General features: G+C 44.6%; 1 protein-coding gene across 16 annotated transcripts in view; it reads left to right on the top strand.

Moving 5' to 3' along the window:
• Positions 1-21,696, top strand: part of CSPP1 (centrosome and spindle pole associated protein 1) — a 121,207-nt gene that overhangs the window by 74,905 nt on the left and 24,606 nt on the right. For 14 of the 16 annotated variants that reach the window (XR_009460711.1, XM_059724011.1, XM_059724008.1 and 11 more), the window contains 3 exons: positions 4,405-4,522; positions 5,633-5,778; positions 6,123-6,263. Coding sequence is in view for 15 of the 16 variants with exons in the window: in XM_059724011.1 (XP_059579994.1) it covers positions 4,405-4,522; positions 5,633-5,778; positions 6,123-6,263 (405 nt within the window). In the remaining variant the exon portion in view is untranslated. The remainder of the gene's footprint in view (positions 1-4,404; positions 4,523-5,632; positions 5,779-6,122; positions 6,264-21,696) is intronic. The other 2 variants (XM_059724020.1, XM_059724014.1) reach the window with 1 other exon arrangement.

Raw genomic sequence — 21,696 nt, 5'->3', positions numbered from 1 at the left:
GCAGCATTTAATTGCCCCCGCTGCCAAATTACCAGACACAAGGGGGGACCTGCAGGCTGGATAATGTGGCCCAACATGCCAGACTGAGCTGGCACTCAGGGTCTGGCTGGTGCATGGGGTTAGAAGGTGGGGGCGCCACTGAAGTAGAAGATAGGGTAGCCTGTGAAAAGAAATGTTAGAATCTTGATGAGTTGGGACAGTTGAAACGGCAAGCAAAGCATAACAAAATTTAGAAAAGGGAGCAGCCCTATGCCATTACTTGGCTATGGAATGGACAGGTTTAATACATTTTTCATTCCTAAAATTTCTGGGTCTCCTTACTGCTATCTCTCTTTGTTTTATTTACTTTATCCTTTTCTGACATCTGTGGATTTTGGACTCATCAGAATAATCCTTTTTGTCATGCACTTTGTGACCATTTGCATTAGCACCGAGTGGATGCAAGTAGATATTTTTATATTTGATACTGTTTTGTAACAACTTTGCACTAGTTGTTACTACACAAGTATCTGCCAGAGGAGAGTCTAGCCTATGTGGCCTAAAGCAACTTGGCTTTATTGTGGACAAATTAAAAATAGTTCCAACGGCTCCCTAAAACATTTCTAAAATCTTTTTTTCCATATAATATATGGTATGGAGTAAAAGGTGGCCTGATGGGACGTAGTACTTTGGGATGAAATCCACAACTCACTTTGTGTTTTGTTGTATGAGTAAATGGTTCTATCCATTTATAGTAGCATCTACTTCTATCTAATAGTAAAAGGTCATGGCTATTACTACTTCTAAGGATACTCTTTGTGTATGTGTGCACATCTAATCTAGTCAGGGAACTTCTGGAGGGACTGGACGTATTTAAATCAGCTGGTTCTGATGACTTCCACCCCAGAGTGCTGAGGGAATTAGCAGAGGTCATTGCAGGACCCCTGGCATGGCTTTACAAACACTCGTGGTGCTCTGGTGTGGTGCCAGAGGACTGGAAAAGAGCCAATGTGGTTCCCATTTTCAAAAAAGGGAGGAAGGAAGACCCAGGGAACTATAGGCCAGTTAGTCTTACCTCAATCCTGGGTAAGCTTTTTGAGAGAATTATCCTGGTGCATGTCCACGAGGGGCCAGCAGGGGAGGTTATGTTTAGGGGCAATCAACACGGGTACATTAGAGGCAGGTCCTGTTAGACCAACCTGGTGGCATTCTATGACCAGGTCACAAAATCCTTAGATGCAGGGGTAGCAGTGGACGTAGTCTTTCTGGACTTCAGGAAGGCCTTTGACACTGTCTCTCACTCCGTTCTCATTAAAAAACTAGGGGACTGTGGTGTCGATGCCTACACAGTCAAATGGGTCACTAACTGGCTGGAGGGCCGCACCCAGAGAGAGGTTGTGGATGGGTCACTTTTGACCTGGAGGGATGTGGGCAGTGGGGTCCCCCAGGGCTCGGTCCTCGGACCCGCACTGTTCAACATCTTCATCAGTGACTTGGACGAGGGGGTAAAATGTACCCTATTCAAATTTGCTGATGACACTGACACTAAGGTGTGGGGGGATGTGGGCATGCTAGAAGAGAGGAATAGGCTGCAATTGGACCTAGATAGGTTACAGGGGTGGTCAGACGAGAACAGGATGGGTTTCAACACTGACAAGCGCAAGGTGCTGCACCTGGGGAGGAAGAACCAGCAGCAGACCTACAGGCTGGGGAACTCCCTTCTTGTCAGTGCAGAGGCAGAGAAGGATCTTGGAATCATTATTGATGCCGATAGTGTGCGGACGCAGTCAGGAAGGCCAACCGCACCTTATCGTGCATCCACAGATGCATCTCAAGCAGTTCCAAGGAGGTGATCCTCCCCCTCTATGCGGCACTGGTCAGGCCACAGTTGGAGTACTGCGTTCAGTTCTGGGCGCTGCACTTCAGGAGGGATGTGGACAGCATTGAGAGGGTCCAGAGGAGGGCCACCCGCATGATCAGGGGGCAGCACGGCAGGCCCTATGAGGAGAGGCTAAGGGATCTGAACCTGTTCAGCCTCCACAGAAGTCTGAGGGGGGATCTAGTGCCCTGTTACAAACTAGTCAGGGGGGACCAGCAGGCATTGGGGGAGTCCCTGTTCCCCCGAGCAGTACCAGGAGTGACTAGAAATAACAGTCACAAGCTGGCAGAGGGTAGATTTAGACTGGACATCAGGAGGCGCTACTTCACAGTCAGGGCAGCTAGGATCTGGAACCAACTTCCAAGGGAAGTGGTGCTGGCTCCTACCCTGGGGGTCTTTAAGAGGGGGCTAGATGAACACCTTGCTGGGGTCATTTGATCCCAGTACTCTTTCCTGCCGCGGCAGGGGGTCAGACTTGATGATCTGTCAAGGTCCCTTCCGACCCTACAAACTATGAAACTGTTTGTGCATGGGCATATACTAGTTTGTAAAGCAAGTTCCCTAGAGTTTTGTTCTCTCTACCCTTGTTTAATCATTTTTCTTTATTAGTTGTCTCTTAACAAATCAAGTATACATAAAATGGATGGGCATATGGCTTAGGAATAATAGTAAATCCTGAATCTTTGCCTAGGAATGGGTTAGATGAAGCTTGAGGTCCCTTCCAACCCTCTTATTTTATGATTGTGTTGTAAGCTCTGTTGCTGATTGTGTTGCAAGTATCCTGTTGCTTTTTTTTTGTTTTTTTTTTAAGAGCATTTTCTTTTAGGCTGTAGTCATCTCATTTGAGATGAGACTTGTTAGACCTCGATTCCATGTGACGCCCAACGACTAGGGAGACAACGGATCGATGTCATCACGCATCACATGCACGCGTTGCTCGTCAACAGCTTTATTCAAAATGGAGACAGCTTTGGGCAAAACTCCAATGAACTGGGGAGCTGCAGCAAACATTAGTTCTTTCCATATTTATACACCTTGGTTTATACTCAATAACATTTACTCCACCTTTGTCCCTCCTTTGTTCCACCCATGTTCCCTCCCATCTCAAGCTCCACCTTTGTCTATTTCATTAGCACGGAATTGCCTATGCATTTCACTTATTTACATATACGTTGCTATGTGCGGATGCTTAAGACCCTGGCTTCTTTCAGTCATTTGTGGTTTATTGCTGATTTCTTCACTGTCTCCAAGGTCTTGCTTCTGCTTTATCTCCTAATGGTAGCCGGTCATCTGCATCCTGTTCTCCTTGCACAATGAGCTATATATCTTACAACACTACTACATTGTTAGGAAAATACTTGCCTACGCATCTTCCAATGTTACTTTTAACATACCATTCTGGCTTGTGGTTAAGAGCTTTTTTTGGCCACAGGTTATAGCTTTTTATTCAGCTGCAAATCCAATGCTCCCTAAGATCCAAATATTGTCACCCTGACAAGCCTGACCTGGTTCCAAACAGGTGCAGCTCATTCATTTATGTGCCTCACCTTTCCTTATATTTCTGCTTTGCTCCTTGTTGGTGGCAGGGGAGGTAACACAGCCTAGCAAACTTGTCCCTGGAATCACCTAAAAAGCTTTAGAATGTTTTATCCTACATAATCCAGCAGAAGTATGCTTGGACATCTCTAGGATGCTGGGACTTTCTCCTGGGACAAATGGAGAGTCTATTTAGAGCCTTACAGCCTGTTAAAAATCTGTCCTGATCACAGAAAGATCAGGCAGCCAAAACCATATGCTGTGTATTTTGTGTTCTTTTAAATAGTGGCCTGCAATTCTTAGCACTGAAATAGAAGGGGTAACATTTTAGGAGTCAGTGACTGACTCGGTTGTAAAGGAACTTGGCCTTAAAATAAACACCAGATGGAAAGCAGTGCAAATCTTAACTGAGCCCTCTTCTTCACTAAATACTTTTCACACCAAAGCGTTCAGTCCATTCTCTTGTGGGAAGTAAGGATACATATACGCTAGCACTTGAACTTGAGATTTCTAGATAACCTCTGAGACTAGGACCAAATCCTTTTTCATCATTCTATGCTTAAATGCCACTTGTGTAGCTGTGTAAATGCAATTTTTGACACTTTTACCTTCTGACTCAAAAACCATCCCTTTCTTCTACTAATCAGACTCCTTATGTAGGTGGACAGGCATATCATAATCAAGGAAGTAGTAGCTTCCACTTCTGTCATTTAAAGCTAGCCAGGATGCTTGAGGTCATTTTTTTGTAGGTGTGATCAAACAATTTCTACCCCCCACACCTTTTCAAGGTGAAATGCTTCTAAATGATAACTTTGGATGCTTCTTCCTCCTTAGTGATATCTTGACTTTTAATTTAATTTAATTTAATTTAAAATATATGAAAGGCTTGTTCTTTAACATGTTTAACAACTAATCAACATTTTCACACCTTAGATTTCTGAAGCAGGCCAAATAAATGCTTTGTTCCTTTCACACCTTTTATTTTTAAGTTATTGATGTTTAAATTATAGAGGAAAGAAAAAATGTGATAACTGAGCTGACAGAAATGAGAAAGCAGCTTCGTAGTGAAGAGCGGCGACTGCAGGAACAATTGCTAAATGTGGCCAGTGAAGACGACATAACTACAAGGTGAGAGATTACCCTACATTTTTGAGGCTAGTTCTCACATGGTCTGTCATAGTCTTCCAGAATGTGTCAGAACAAAAACATACCTACAAAAAAAATTAAAAACTCATAAAATAAAATGTCCCAGTTCTTGCAGTATAATTTTAAATTGTTGTGTTTAGTTTCACAGGTAAGTCAGGTACTCTACCAAATCTATTATTTAATCTGTTCTCTAATTTGAAATATATTAAAATTTACAGATATTATTACAATTTTTCTTCATATGCTTGTATTCAGTTTTGCTGATGTCAATAGTTGGTAAAATGAAATTGTAGCTAAGTGTGCTATTTTGGACATTTGGCATGATGTTTCCCTGGTCTGTGACAGTAGAAAGTATCATGGGTTGTATGCAAGTAGCTGCAAGTGTAAATCTTTTCTGATCTGCTACTGAAATGCAGTGTTTTCAGTAGGCCATATACATAAGATGGGCCTCCATGAGTACCAATGGAGGACTCCATATGTAGCAATGATTTGGAAAGGCTTGGGACAAGGCTATATACAGTATATTAGTGTATATACTGTATATAGCTGATGCTAGTTGTTTATCTGAATTAATAGGGACACCAAGAATTACTTCTTTCGTATTGCACATAGCTGACCCAGCAAATAGGTTTTTATTTTAATGTTTCCTAGTGTTAAAATTTGTTTTCAAGTAGAATCTTGCTAATTTAAAGTTTGCTTTTTTGTTTCTATAACCTAATTTGCATATTACTTGAACTTTGCTTATTAAATGAACCAATTCCACAGGAACCCTGCTTTTGTCATTTTGTTTTTCTGCAAAATTCAACAGTTTTTACTATACTAGGGATTAGAATTAAATAAAGATCTTGTTAGATCATAAAGCTCATTTCCATGGCATCTGTCTGAATTTTCAAGATTGTACTGGATTTTGATATTACAAAAATAAATCTTATTTTCAAAATTAAACTCAAATTTTGCACAGTGTTTATACTTTGAGTGGAAGATGCAATATGAAGGTAAAAGTTTTCAGTATTACCAAAACTGATATTTGTTCAAACAACCCATGAATGTTAACACTTTGTCATGCTCTGTTTGACTTACAAACTTTTCAAGCAGGAAGAGGGAGAGAAATCCAATGGATGTATTTGATATGGCCAGACTTCGGATGCAGGCTCCAGTGAGGCGACCTTCATCAAAGGAAGCAGCTGACGCTGTGAATATACAGAATATCTGGGAGTTTAATGATCTTAAGTACAGAGGTAAGTGGATAGTTTAGTCATAATTATTAGGAGACTCAGTTATTTCTTGATAATCTAACCACAATGAGAAAATCCAGATATTTTGTTATATCTTCTGAACTTATTTTTTTTCCTTTGGCAGCATGTAGTTCCTTAAAGTTACTTGCTGTATTTGCTATGCTTTACCACGCTGCATATGTGCTGATATTGTTTTGTGAAGTCTTTTCAGATTTACAGGCTCTTGTTCAGGTTTTTGGCTATTTTTATCGGTGGCACTAACTCTTTCAAATGCATGTAGGTTACACTTAAAATTAGTTTCTAAAACGGTGTTTCGAGTGGAAATTAAAAATTTGTATCTGTGACAGATTCAGAAACACGAGCAGACTTGAGATATATGTACCCTGATCCTCCAAGAGATGATCAAACCCTAGAGATTCAACAGCAGGCATTGCTAAGAGAGCAGCAGAAGAAACTTAATAGAATGAAAATGAGAAGAGATGAAAAAGGTAAGAGAAGAGCGATTTGAGAGAACTTAAGCCATCAATAAATGCAATGGTAAAAACAGTAGTTGACAGAAGAAGCAAAACCCTAAGCTGGAGTAACTTTGTCCAATTCAATGGAAAATTATCCCTGAAAGGTGAAACTACTATTCTAAGTTATGTTAGTTTAGGTTTCAGCTGTCTGTGTCCATCCCAGAGTAGTTGTTTGCTGTAGGCAAATAGGCTGTTACTTGCTCCTCCACTTAGTACGGAGGCACAGTAATAGCTACTTACTATTGCAGGATATACATCTGTCCGCTCCTGATCTGAATGCAACTTTTAAATGTATAAAATACATTGTAAATTAGACCAAGATATGTGTTTTTGGTTAGGGCCTTAACTATATTTTTGGTTGGCCCTGTTCTTAATTATAACAATAATATGCAGCTGTAAATTCCCTTCAACTTGCTGATTTCCTGTAAGGTACATACACAGATTCACTGCATTTAGTTGTGAAACAGAAAAAATAAAGTCCATAACTACTTATGCAGAAGAGGGCAATTTGTCAGCACTTTTGTCACTCGAGTGGCTCTTTCCCCTGGGAATGCTTTAATGCTATGTTACGCTTACTTGAGAACTTAAGGCAGAGGAAGAGGGATAAGGGTAGTTATAGTCTATGGAAGAGTAAAAAGTTTCTGTTCCTAGAAGAGGAGCTAGTCTGGAAGTGCTTCTTAATGACCTCAATCATTAGTGGACTAATCTACTGACAGCATTGTTTGATGTTCGCTATATAAGTAGATTGGTTTGTTAACTAAGTACTATTTAGGTCAGCGGTTGACAACCTTTTAAAGCTGTGGGTCAGATTGAACTGTTTGGGTCAGATAGGCAAGCAGGTGCTAGGACACAGCCTCCACTACTACTGTTCCCAGCGGTGCCACTGGAAAAAGCACCCGGAGCCAGCATTTCCTTTTATCTTTGGTGGCAGGGGAAAGTACTGCTGCCTGAGGCCCCCTGCCACCAAATGCCTTTGAAGTCCATAGGCTAAATTGAATAGTTCTGTGGGCCAGATCTGGTGTGTGGGCCATAGGTTGCCAACCCCTGATTTAGATCAAAGTTAAATTTCTAATATGAAGGAAAAATCAGAGGATTAAATAACGTTTTTTCATTATTATAGTCTTAACTGGGGAACCTTGAAGTTTTAGAAATTCATGTTCTCAGCCAGGCATTTCTTTAGAACCTGCAGATAAAATGGAGCAGTTCTCAGAGCCTTGCACTGCAAGTCCAGCTTCTGTAGTATTGCAGATGGTGGGTGGGGCAGATGTTGAACTGGTTTATTGGCATAGTTCCATTGAATTCAACGTGGCTATGACATAACTCCAGCTTGAGGATCTTCCTCTTTTCTTACTAGGTAAAATCAGTCTTTTCATCTACTTTTGTTTTCTATGTGCCATAATATAAAACAGCTTTGACCCAGGCCTTTGCTAGTTCAGTGCATTGATCCTTACCTTCAAGGGAGTTAGGACTCAGCTGTGTAAGTGATCAGTTTTCCATACATGGTGCTTTAGAACAGTTGAATTTCTTTTAAATAATACAGTAGACAAAGCCTAGAATAAAGTATGTGGAAGAGGGCAACAAGCTGTCCTGTACCAAGATGCTGTAACTATGAACAAATTTTCAGGCTAGGGACAGAAGTTACATATAAACCAGTATAAGCAATTGGAAACCAGTTCACATCTGTAACACAACAGAAGTTCAGTGAATATAAACCGCTTTCAAAATGGCCGAAACCAGCTTAAGATGCACCTGGATGGATGCAGTATCAGACTTAACTGATTTAGGTTAAATCGGTTTATTGAACTTCTGTCTCGGATCCCCTCCAGATTCAAGGTAACCCAGAGTGCCCCAGCATCCTAGATTGCTTTGCATCTCCTCTCCCTTGTTGGGTGGGTGGTCTGGCTTTGGCCCAAGCTATCTTCTCCAGCTGAGCAGGGAGGAGTATAGTCCCTTCTGGCTTTCGGCCTGGGCCACTGCAGGCATGTGGCTGCATTTCTGGAATCAAAAGTGAATGTCTGTTCATTGCTTATCTGTTCAATCTACACAGCTTAGATTAACCTGCAAAGACTGAATTGATTCAGCCTCTGGCTTTTTGACGGTCTGTATTTAGCCTCAAAGACTAATCACTTTCATGTTGTAAAACCCTCTCCTATAAGAGCTTTTCTAAAAAGATCAAGTTAATTGGGGAGCAAACTAAGCTGCTTATACTAGGGAAGTGAAAAAGACTGAAGAATTCTAAGACTTCAGTATTCTAACGTGAGAAGCAGTTACATAGTACACTGATGGAAATACAGGCAGTCCTAAGATATTCAGGTGTGGAAATCTGGACAGAATAAGTTTAGTGTGGACTTTATTTCCTGCATGGCGTTAATTTCGAGGCTGCAGCTTCTGTGAAAGGTGAAAGGGGAGGACTCTACTTTGAAAAGAAGTAGTAATCTCAAATTCTGTGTATAAACTGATCTCCCCCAGTCTCACTATTTGCATGGATTCATACAGATTATCACCAACCATCACCACCATTACTGTCATCTTTCTCATCAGGTATTTGTTTCATACTCTGCCTTCAGTGATAACAGGTGAACGTCAGATCTGTTGTATGATTTAGACAGGAATGAAATGGTATAAATGTCTACCATGTTGACGATTGTTGAGTTTCAGTGTTAGTATGCATTCAAATTGGGGCAGCTCTCATTGCCATCAGATCTGTTCTTTCAAGATGTTTCTAGATTCAGACAGAAATAATGGTTGATTCAAGCTTGTAAGCCTATTTTTGCTATTAGAAAGCTAGGGTGGTTTTTTTTTGGGTGGTGGGGGGTTGCTTTTTAATGAGAAGGCTCAGATTTGAGTGCAGGTATCACAAGTAAGTAATAGCACATTTATTTGTCCTAACTAGTCTACTTCAAGGAAAAATGTCGTCAATAGAAACTTTGAAGAACAGCTTCTTTCTGCATTAGAGCTCCATTTATTGAGAGTTTTGAATAAAATTCTGTTAAGGACATTAGTATTTCTATCATTATTGATTTTTGTGAAGGAAGTGGTTCAGTTCTTTCCAAACTGTATTAGAAGAATGAGGGGCCTTTTCTTACTGTTGACTTCATACTTTTAGGGGTCAATTCTGTTACCTTAGTACTATTTTATAGGATTTTAGGCTGTAGCCATCCTATCATAATGTCTAAAGGTGACAATATTGATCCCAAAAGGCAAAAGTTGTGGGCTAGATGCATGACGGCCTACGTATGTGTTGTGCATTAATGAGCGTGAAGAAGAGGAAAAGTATTTCGTTCTTTCAAAGGAGTTTCTGGTATTCACATTACGTATTAAGTTTAAGTATACATACTGAAGTGGCAATGGTAGATAAAGGTACATGTGAACTGATTAGGACAGACAATCGTTTTATATCGTATATGTCACTAGTCCAATGGAGTCCTGACTTGAACTAGGCTTTTGGGAAGTTACCATTTTTAATAGTGAATTTATCACCTTTTAGTTTGAGAAGATTTTTCTGCGTCAGATGTCTTTCTGATTGACAATTCAGGTTGCTTGGAGAATACTCCAGTATTGTCTGGAGGCCAATTCATTAAGTTTTTTGGTTTTTTGTTTTTTTTTAAAGTCTCAGTCCACTTAAGTCCATGCCTTCAACTCATGCTAATTCTGAATGGATAATTTAGTTTTAGATAATACACATATGACCAAAGAAAGTGTTCCCAAGACATCTCAGTTTGGCAGACAAGTAGCTGAATCTCAAGCACAGCAGTAGATGATTATTTTATAAAGTGGCCTTATATACCTGATAAAGGAAACTTGTAGAACCCTTCAACTGCCTCCCACTTTGTTTTATGGCTGTTATTAAGCCTCTGTCTGTTTCTATCTTTTATTCTCATAAAGTCTGCTACTGTCACTCATTTCCAACTCTATTACTGAGCCATAGAGATGAGTTAATTGCTTTATATCCCTTTTATTTATCCAATTAACCTTTCCTGGAGACATTTTGCCTCCCTTTTCTTTAGCAAAAATAGATCAGGTGATTTTCTCATAGTCTGATATGAGACCACATTAAATTAGAGCAGCATGTCTTTTTTCTTTCTTTTTTTGTAGTACAGAAAGTATGGTGCTGTTGGCTTTTATAAGCAAAGACTAGTTTATTTTCCTTCATTAATAGAAGAGATCTTGCTATGTTGCTAGGGCAAAATTGTACTATGGATATAACTTCTTTTTAATATGAATAGCCTTCTACTGCATTTCCCCTTCCAGTCTTAAAAACAAGAGAAATCTGTTAAATGTTAGTGGCAACTGAAAACGAGTAGATGGAAAAAAAGGATTAAAAGTAATTTCAGATACTACACCTATCTGTGCCACCACCTCCTGAATATGTTTGTTTTGCAATCTTACCTTTTCCATTTTTAAATGTTTCCTTTTCCCTTGATCTTACGAGGTCCCTTCCAGCCCTAATGTCTGTGAAATCTATGCTGCGTGAAGGTCCCATGCAATCAGGAGAAACTAAATGTCCTCAAAGCACTTGCAAACATTCAGAGTAAATAAACTGAAAAATGGAGAATTTTTTTTTCTTTTTACGGTTTTCCTGCTATATCCCCTGTTTTTTATATTCTTAAAACTAGTAAGTCAAGTGTATTCGGAGAAGTAAAAAGTATGCGTGTAAGTTTATGTCAAAGTAGTTATTGTACTTAAAAGATATTGGTGCTTCTTCCCTGATAGAAGGAAGTATAGTTTAATGTTTAGGGCATGGAACTGTAAGTTCACCATTGTGTGTCCAGTTTTGTCCCTGATTTGCTGGGGTTCTGAGAATATTATTTCACTTGTACTTCTATTTCCTCCAGCTTGTAAGATAACAGTTGCTTTTTGAGGGAGACTGTAAGCCATTTTTGAGATCTTCACATAGAATCATAGAAAATTAGGGTTTGAAGGAACCTTGGGAGGACATCTTTTCCAACCCCCTGCTCAAAGCAGGACCATCCCCACCTAGATTATTCCAGCCAGCCTACCTATAGTGTAGTTTGTACTTGTATAGGGAATTTTGATTGTAGAGAGAGAAGCTGGGTGAAGAGTTGTGCTGGTCTTTAGCATAAAATCTACAAAGAGACAAATTATGAAAAGGACCTTAATTTGAAGACAAACATATGTTGGGCTTGCATCTCAGGGAGTGGATAATAATGAGATGCAGAGCTTTTCATTTCTAAATTCATTGTTCAAATGAGGCCCAGTTGATGTTTAGTTAACTGGAATTAGTTGGTGGTCTCTAAGTTAGGGTCAAGACACTAGTAATGCAGCGGGGAAAGTAACATTTGTTGTATTTTGTGCTGTCCCATTGTACAGGAGCATGAAAGGGCTGCTCTCAAGATTTTGTGCTGATGGTGTTGTTCCTTTCACCCGTCATAAATGAATTTCAAAATTAATCACTGTTTTTCTTTCGCCAGATAAACTGTCTTTTCTTCATTATGTGGTAGGCTTTATGCAGAATCTTTAGTTTTAATTTCTGTGGGTTGCTCCAAGTCTTCCATTCCTGCTCAGAATTCTAAGGTGCCCATTTCTGTCGATGGGGAACCAGCTGTGGTGGGAAGATGCATTATAGACTCATAATTATACTTTTAGAATTATTCTGATGATGCTTGTTTTGGGGCAGAGGACACAGGCAGTAGCTTTGGGGATACATTAATTGCGAGTTTTCATACTTAAAAATGTTTAACCTAATTTTAAGAGAAGTAAAAATTACTGTGGGCAGTATCTTTTTATTGGCCAGCTGCATGGTTGGGATTGATACAAGCAAGTTTTCAGTTATAGCATTTTTCTTCTTCAGTCCTGTGATACCTGAAAGCTTGTCTTTGTCTATCCCAACCCTGTAGTTGGTTCAATAAATGATACAGTCCACAAGAATTCTTGCCTTTTGCATTATTCCCTGGACTATCAAGACAGTAACATCACATCAACACTACCATAATCTCATTTTACAGTTTCTTGGATGTCTAATATTTGAAATTAATAGTATAACATTCTGTTGCATTTTTCCTTCAGTTAATTTTAGCTAATTCCCATTTACCCCGTGTTTTTGTCTAAGATTTATTTTTTTAATTGCTCTTGTGTTCTTGTGGAAATTTAACACAGTTCAGCTGGAGTTCAAAGCCTTGTAGTTTAACATTAGTCCTAAAGGCTATTATGATATTGAATATGGTGACTAGGGATGTGTGAAGCTTTGGTAACCAATTTGATTGAGAGGGAATTCGGCCCGGTTCGGTGGCCGAATCTCCGAATCCGAATTAAATCGGGAGACCAATTAAAAGGTTCAAATTAAATCAGAAGCCTCCGAATTGATTTGGTGCTGATTCGGAGATTCTGCCATAGACTAAATAGGCAGCAGTCCTCCACCACACTGGACACAGCTGCCTTCAGCTGGTAAGTCTGTTGTGGTGGGTGGAGGGGTGAGGGAAGGGGCATGGTGGAGGGATAGATCAACACCCCCACAGCGAGGGAGGGATTGGGGCGGTGGGGGGTGCGGGACTTGGGAAGGGGGGCTCCCACCACTGTGTGCTGCTGCTGGTGGGCATGGGAGCAGGCGTGTGCCCTTTTACACTGTTACTGGTCTAGGATGGTATGGGAGCAGGTGTGTGTCCCCAGATCTGTGCGAGGTGGGCTGGGCCAGGCTGCGCTCCAGGAGGTTAGCCTGCTGCTGGGTTTTGCTCTGCAGGGTGGGCAGAGACAGGGTTGCACTCTGGGCGGCTAGCCCCAGCTGCAGCCCTGGCTCCACCCCCCCCTCCCCCCCTGCAGAGTGCAGTGGAGCGGGGGCTATATGGGGGCTGCAGCCACCCTAAAATTCCCCATAGCCCCTGCTGTCGGCCCCTGCTTGATCCAGGTGCACACGCTTGCCACCATGCCCTGCCACTGCTCGCCAAGCCAGGGCAAAGCCGCGGCTTGTCTGGGAGGCATGGGGAGACTGGGTGAGCAGCGGGAGGCCACAGCCCCTGCTCCAAGCACCTTCCACCACCCATACAGGGCACAGTCCAGCCCAGCCTGCCCTGTGCAGATTCAGGGGTACATACCCACTCCCGTGTCCTCCTGGACCAGTGGCACGTGGCAGTGCACAGTGGCGGGAGCCCCCCTTCCTGTGCCCCCCCACCCCAGCTGGACATCTTGTCCCATCCCCAACCCCAATCTTTCCCTCGCTGTGGGGACATTGATCTGCCCACCCCACACCCCTTCTCTCCCTGCTCCACCCACCACAGCAGACTTACCAGCTGGAGGCAGCTGTGTCCAGCGTGGTGAGGACTGCTGCCTGTTTAGTCTGTGGCCGAATCTCAGAATCTCTGCTGAATCTTCAGATTCAAATTGACCGAATCAAATTGGGACAGTGATTCGAATCACCAAATTGATCACTCAATAGATCATCGAGTCCGACCCCCTGCATAGGCAGGAAAGAGTGCTGGGTCTAGACGTCCCCAACTAGATGCATATCCAACCTCCTCTTGAAGACCCCCAGGGTAGGGGAGAGCACCACCTCCCTTGGGAGCCCGTTCCAGACCTTGGCCACTCTAACTGTGAAGAAGTTCTTCCTAATGTCCAATCTAAATCTGCTCTCTGCTAGCTTGTGGCCATTATTTCTTGTAATCCCCGGGGGCGCCTTGGTGAATAAAACCTCACCAATTCCGTTCTGTGCCCCTGTGATGAACTTATAGGCAGCCACAAGATCACCTCTCAACCTTCTCTTGCGGAGGCTGAAAAGGTCCAGGTTCTCTAGTCTCTCCTCGTAGGGCTTGGTCTGCAAGCCCTTAACCATACGAGTGGCCCTTCTCTGGACCCTCTCCAGGTTATCCGCATCCTTCTTGAAGTGCGGTGCCCAGAATTGCACGCAGTACTCCAACTGCGATCTGACCAGCGCCCGATAGAGGGGAAGTATCACCTCCTTGGATCTATTCGTCATGCATCTGCTGATGCATGATAAAGTGCCATTAGCTTTTCTGATGGCTTTGTCACACTGCCGACTCATGTTCCTCTTGGAGTCCACTAGGACTCCAAGATCCCTTCCCACTTCCGTGCCACCCAGCAGGTCATTTCCTAGGCTGTAGGTGTGCTGGACATTTTTCCTCCCTAGGTGCAGCATTTTGCATTTCTCCTTGTTGAACTGCATTCTGTTGTTTTCTGCCCACTTGTCCAACCTATCCAGGTCTGCTTGCAGCTGTTCCCTGCCCTCCGGCGTGTCCACTTCTCCGCATGGCTTTGTGTCATCTGCAAACTTGGACAGAGTACATTTGAGTCCCTCGTCCAAGTCGCTGATGAAGACATTAAAGAGTATCGGTCCAAGGATCAAGCCCTGCGGGACCCCACTGCCCACACCCTTCCAGGTCGAAACCAACCCATCCACCATGACTCTCTGGGTGCGACCCTCTAGCCAGTTCACCACCCACCGGACTGTGTAGTCATCCAAGTCACAGCCTCTTAACTTGCCCGGGTCTTCCTTCCTCCCCTTCTTGAAAATGGGGACCACATTGGGCCTTTTCCAGTCCTCTGGGACTTGGCCCGTGCGCCACGAGCGTTCAAATATTCCCGCCAGTGGCTGTGCAATGATGTCGGCCAGTGCCTTCAGCACCCTTGGATGGAGCTCATCCGGGCCTGCCGACTTAAAGGCATCCAGTTCTTCCAAGTGACTGTGCACCATCTCAGGGTCTACGCATGGTAATCTGGTGCCTTGCTGTTGCCTCTCTACAACCCCAGTGAGAGACTTGTCTTGCCCCTCGCTTAGGAACACTGAGGCAAAGAACTCGTTGAGGAGTTCAGCCTTGTCCCCCCTGTCCGTCACCAATTGCTTCTGCCCATTTAGTAGGGGACCTATTCCTCTCTGGGCCTTCCTTTTACTCCCTATATATCTAAAAAACAGTTTCTTGTTGTCCTTTGCTTGGGATGCTATCCTCAGCTCCATGGTAGCTTTGGCCCGTCTAACTGCCTCCCTACAAGCGCGAGCGGAGGAGGTATACTCCTCTTTGGTAATCTCTCACTGTTTCCACTTTTTATGTGCTCCCCTTTTGGCCTGTAGGCTGCCCTGGATTTCTCTGGTCAGCCAAGGAAGCCTCCTGGCCCCTTTCCCTCTTTTTCCTCGCATCGGGATTGTCTCCCTTTGTGCCCGAAGGATCATTTCCTTAAGGCACAGCCACCCTTCTTGGGCTCCCATCACTTCAAGACTCCTACTCTGCAGTGCGTCCTTGACTAATCGCCCGAGTTCATTGAAATCAGCTTTCCTAAAGTCTAGTACTTTCACCCTACTAGTTACCTTACCCACTCGACGTTTTATGAAGAATTCTATTATTAGGTGATCACTGTCTCCCAGATAGCTACCGATCTGTAGGTCCCCTACCATGTCATCCCCCGTTGCCAATACCAGATCCAGTAAGGCATTTCCCCTAGTGGGACCATGTACCTCCTGTGTCAGGTGGAGGTCCTGTACACAGGTTAGAAACCTGCGTGAACGGTGGGACTTTGCTGTTTGCGTCTCCCAGCAGAAGTCTGGGTAGTTTAGGTCCCCCATGACTACCACCTCCTTAGCTTTTATGGTCTCCGAGAGCTGCCTCAGGAGCCCCGAATCTAGTTCTTCCCCTTGGTGTGGGGGTCTGTAGCAGACCCCTACCACCAAATCCCTTTCTCCTTGCCCCCCATGTAACCTAACCCACAATCCTTCTACTTCCTCATCCTTCGATTCCGTCTTGATGAGGGTCGATGTATATTGCTCGTTGACATAGAGCGCAACCCCTCCCCCTTTTTTCCCCACCCTGTCCTTTCTGTACAATCTATAACCCTCAATATGTACTGCCCAGTCGTGGGACGAATCCCACTAGGTTTCTGTTAGCCCTACTAAGTCTTAGGTGTTTTGTGCAAGCAGGAGCGCTAGTTCATCCTGCTTGTTCCCCATGCTCCTAGCATTAGTATATAGGCACTTGAGCCCTGTGACTGGTGCCTTTGCTGCCCCCCAGCTCTGAATCCCAAGGGGCCCCTTATTTCTTACCTTCTCGTTGCTTACCTGTGCTGTAGTGCTGGCCGCCCCATGGCTTGCAGGTTCCCAATGTTCTCCTTCTTCAGGCTGGGCTGTCCTTGTGGGTGCCACATGGTCTGGTGGTCCACAGCTTCCCCTGCCCTCATCTTCCCCTCCCCCCGACGAGCCTAGTTTAAAGCCCGCCGGAGGAGATCCGCCAACCTAGAAGAAAACACACGCTTACCTTCGGGGGACAGGTGAAGCCCATCCCAACTGAGCATGTCCCTCGTCGTGATGTGCGGGTCGTTGTCCAGGAAGCCGAAGCCTGCTTCGAGACACCACTGCCGAAGCCACCAGTTGGTCTCCCTAATGCAGTTCTCATGCCGTCTTCCACGTCCGTTCACTGGTAGGATGGAAGAGAATACCACCTGTGCACCGAACTCCCTCAGCACTCCGCCCAGAGCACTGTAGTCCATCATCAGGTGATCGGGGGTTCTCCTGGCCACATCATTAGTACCCACATGGACTAGGACCATGGGGTAGTAATCGGTGGGCTTAATCCTGGCCTGGATTACTTCCGTCACGTCCCGAATCTTTGCTCCGGGCAGGCAGTAGACCTCTCGTGTTGAGGGGTCCTGGCGACAGATGGGCCCTTCCGTACCTCTCAGGATGGAGTTGCCTATGACGAGCACTTGTCGCCTCCTCCTCTCGGTCCGCTTGGATCTCTTGACCTGTTCGGAGTGTGGAGAATGTGGTGTTGCTTCCTGCCCAAGTGTTTCCTCCTCTCCTTCCATCTCCTGCAAGGTCGCCAGGGCCGCGTACCTGTTCTCCAGTCGGACTGGAGGAACTGGTACCAGTTCTCTGCGAGCAGCTCCGGTCCTGGATGTGACCATCTGCCACTCTGCTGTGGATGGTATTCCCCGGGATGCTTCTTTCTTAGGTGCCTGGTCCTGCAGGGAAAGGAAATAACTGTCAATTTCATCCTCCGCCTCCCTGATCCCCCTCAGCCTGCTAACCTCCTCCCGGAGCTCCCTCACCTGCGCCCCCAGAGCCCTAAGACGGGCTCCTGCCGGACAGGTGTGGGGCCCCCAATCTCTGCCCCCCCGACCCTGCTGGGGATCCCCCGCAGGCCAGGAGGTAGGGGGACATCAGCTCCCCCATGGGCTTGGTCTGGGTGGAGGCCTCAGACCAGCCCCGGGTAGGCTTGGCCCCCTGGGCAGAGGCCCTAACAGCACTCCTCGTTGACACCATTCTATAAGCTGCTGTTTGTAGATCTGTGTGGTGTCTACGCTGTACCCTGCCAGGAGTCTCTCTCCTGGCCCTTCCTGCCCGCCCGCCGGCGCAAACACCGGCGCGCTCTGTTTGCGCTGCACGGCTCGGGAGCACAGCTCCCAACTGGCTCAGCTATATGGGACCCGGGGGGCTTCCCCTCTGGATCCGGCTCAGCTGTGCCAGGTCCCTCCACCCCACTTACCTTCGGGGGATCAGTTGTTGCTGCCCCTGCTGCTGCTGCTGCTGCTGCTGCCTCCGGTCAGTGAGTTAGTAAGGGGGCACACGTGCGTGCGGGACACACATGTGCCTGGATCCTCTCCTTCCTGCTGCTGGTTCCCGAGTGCCTCTGAATCAGCTGAATTCAAATCCAAAGTCAATACTTGCCACTTCATACAGGCCTAGTGGTGACTACTTAAGATCCCAGAACTTGTTTTATTTTATCAGTTCATTTAATGTATGAAGATACGAGCAAGAAAATGAAAATAATAATATTACAAAAATGGAAATCACTCCTATTAAAGCAGAAGGATGTACTAATCTGAGTTCTCTGGCACAACTTGGAAGGTTAGCTTTCTGTTTGAATGCTAAAAAATACTTTAATTTAGAGAGAGATTATCTTCCTTGGGCTATATGATTAACATATTGTAATTTAATTTTTTTATTATATTTGCCTTTGTTAATAGAAATGCTGCAGATATTGGTTTTAGAGAAAAGATGTAAGGTGAATTTTAAGGTTTTAAACTTCATTACTATTTTTATTTTTATTATGGTAATGCTCAGACGATTCTTTAGAACAGTAGCCAGCAACCATTTTTAGGCTGCAAGCTGGAATGAACCAGCTCAGGGACAGATGGCCACGTGAATGCTTGGAACCGTCCGCTGTTGCTACTTCTCCCCATGGTGGAATGGGGAAACTTCTGCTGCTGAGTGCTGCAAAAGCCCTATCCGCAAGCCGGATTAGATAGCTTAGTGGGCTGGATATGGCCCGCTGAGTGTAGGTTGCCAGCCTCTGCTTTATAAGGACCTTGTTGTGTGTTGGTACTGTACAGAAAGTAGTGAATAAAGGTCTTGGCCCAGAAACATTGTGTTTAATAAAAGGATGAAAAAGGCTAGGAAGAGAGAGAATACTAAACATGCACATGCACACATACTAGTTTCCATGTAAGTAAATACATTTTTGCATGAATATTTTTATAAATATTGATGATTTCACCTGCTGTCAGCTTACCAGACACTTGTTCTCAGATTACTTGTAGGCTTTGTGGTAAGAATAAATATTGCAAAACGAAATGGAAGGTAGCCTTGCACACAGGTTCACAAGGTGTGCATCATGCATTGCAATTAACAAATAATTAGTTAACAAGTACTTAATTACTTGAATAACTAATTATTCAGTAATATTAGTATGCATTTTCATATGAAATTTAAATTAAACTTGATAGAGACAAATCCATTAAGAGACCCAGAGGGTTATTCCATGGTACCCAAGCAGCTGGGATACTGTGTTTTTCAGTAACATTCTGCTGATCAGTAGGTTCCTATCTGTCTGTACAAACTTCCAAATTCTCGAAGAAGTGAAAAGAAAACAAAAGAAGATAACCTGTAATAAAAAAATGGAGATACCACCAGGATAAGAGGGCTATCCAAAAGTCATTTTACCTTTTCGGAAAGTTATTTAAAATAACATGTTCTGTCAATAACACTGCAGTATAACATGGTAGTGTAGGAGTGATGTTGTAACCATGATGGTCCAGAGATCATGCAAGAGGCAAGGATTTCTTAGCATGATATTTTATATTGGACCAACTATGTAGTTGGGATAGAGTTAGACAAGCTTTCCAATGCCCAACACTCTTTGTCAGGTCCAATCAGAATGGGCTAGGAGCAGCACAGGTGTGCAATGTATATGGTAAGAGAGGTTGTCTTAACAGACTTATGATTAGTATTGTTGGTTACAGTTTGTGTTTCACTAATATCCAGAGTTCCAAATCAAGGTCAACATCCCTGTGGTAGGTGATTTACATATATAGGTAGAGCCATTCCATATCTTAAAGAACTGCAGCTCTAAATGGATAAAACAGTATAAAGTAAGAGGGGAAAGGAAGAGAAAGGGGTGACATGACACCAAGGCTAAGTACAGACAGTCAAAAAGCCCAAGGCTGAACTGATTCAGTCTTTGCAGGTTAGTCTTAAGCTGCAAATATTGAACCAATAAGCAAATGAACAGGCATTCACTTTCGATTCAGGAAATGCAGCCACATGCCTGTGGTGGCTCAAGCCAAAAGCTGGGGGCGGGGGGTGTGTGTGTGGAGAAAGTGCTAGAGCATGGCCCTCTGGCATGTAGCCAGCATGGGCTATGTATTTGCTTTCCTCTTCCTGCTGCCCCCAAGGTCTCTGGGATTTGCAGTCCACAATCACAGTAGCAGGACTCTGCAGCGTCATTCATCACTTCCTCTTCTTGCTTCCAGGTGCCTTTCGGATTTGTAGTCCACAGTTGCAGCCTAGGATTTGCCCTTGGGATTTATCGTCCTAAGTAAGCAGGTCAGGGCAGCTTCGTACTTGAGGGAAGGGAAGTTTAACCCTCCTCCCTGGTCCCAGGTCCCAGCAGGGGTTTGTCGGGGGGAGAGGGGGCGGGCTGTGAGCTAGCTAGTGAAGCCAGTGAACCAGTCTTCACTGCTCCAGCTAGGGAGCAGAGAGGTAGGGCCAGCTCTGCTCTCTGGAGCAGACAGTCCAGCCCAGGGCTGCAAAATATTGGGATGCTGGGGGACTGATTTCACTTGAATCAGGAAGGGGTCTGGGACAGAAATTTCATAAATCAGTTTGACCTAAATTTAAGTCTGATGCTACATTCAACCAGATTTATCTTAAACCATTTTCAACCATTTTGAAATGGGGAGGAGCGGGGGGGCAGCAAAGGCACCAGTCACAGGGCTCAAGTGCCTATATACTAATGCTAGGAGCATGGGGAACAAGCAGGATGAATTAGCGCTCCTGCTTGCACTAAACACCTATGACTTAGTGGGGCTAACAGAGACCTGGTGGGATTCATCCCATGACTGGGCAGTACATATTGAGGGCTATAGATTGTATAGAAAGGACAGGTCGGGGAAGAAAGGGGGGGGGGTGCACTTTGTCAGTGAGCAATATACATCAACCCTCATCAAGACAGAATCCAAGGTTGAGGAAGTAGAAGGATTGTGGGTTAGGCTACATGGGGGGCAAGGAGAAAGGGATTTGGTGGTAGGGGTCTGCTACAGACCCCCACACCAAGGGGAAGAAATAGATGCGGGGCTCCTGAGGCAACTCTCGGAGACCATAAAAGCTAAAGAGGCGGTAGTCATGGGGGACCTAAACTACCCGGACACCTGCTGGGAGACGCAGACAGCAAGGTCCCATCGCTCACGCAGGTTTCTAACCTGTGTACAGGACCTCCACCTGACACAGGAGGTGCATGGTCCCACTAGGGGGAATGCCATACTGGATCTGGTATTGGCAACGGGAGATGACATGGTAGGGGACCTACAGATCGGTAGCCATTTGGGAGACAGTGATCACCTAATAATAGAATTCAACATAAGACGGCGAGTGGGTAAGGTAACTAGTAGGGTGAAAGTGCTAGACTTTAGGAAAGCTGATCTCAATGCACTCAGGCGATTAGTCAAGGAAGCACTGCAGAGTAGGAGTTTTGAAGGGATGGGAGCCCAAGAAGGGTGGCTGTGCCTAAAGGAAACGATCCTTCGGGCACAAAGCAAGACGATCCCTGAGCGAGGCAAAAGAGGGAAAGGGGCCAGGAGGCTTCCATGGCTGACCAGAGAAATCCAGGGCAGCCTAAGGGCCAAAAGGGGAGCACATAAAAAGTGGAAACAGGGTGAGATCACTAAAGATGAATATACCTCCTCTGCTCATGCTTGTAGGGAGGCAGTTAGGCGGGCCAAAGCTACCATGGAGCTGAGGATGGCAACCCAAGTAAAAGACAACAAGAAATTGTTTTTTAGATATATTGGGAGTAAAAGGAAGGCCCAGGGAGGAATAGGACCCCTGCTAAATGGGCAGAAACAATTGGTGACAGATAGGGGGGACAAGGCTGAACTCCTCAACGAGTTCTTTGCCTCAGTGTTCCTAAGTGAGGGGCACGACAAGTCTCTCACTGGGGTTGTAGAGAGGCAG

Source organism: Alligator mississippiensis, chromosome 3 (genome assembly GCF_030867095.1).
Source record: "Alligator mississippiensis isolate rAllMis1 chromosome 3, rAllMis1, whole genome shotgun sequence".
Taxonomy (NCBI): domain Eukaryota; kingdom Metazoa; phylum Chordata; order Crocodylia; family Alligatoridae; genus Alligator; species Alligator mississippiensis.
Note: the sequence above shows the minus strand (reverse complement) of the source record. Positions and strands in the feature narration are given on the sequence as shown.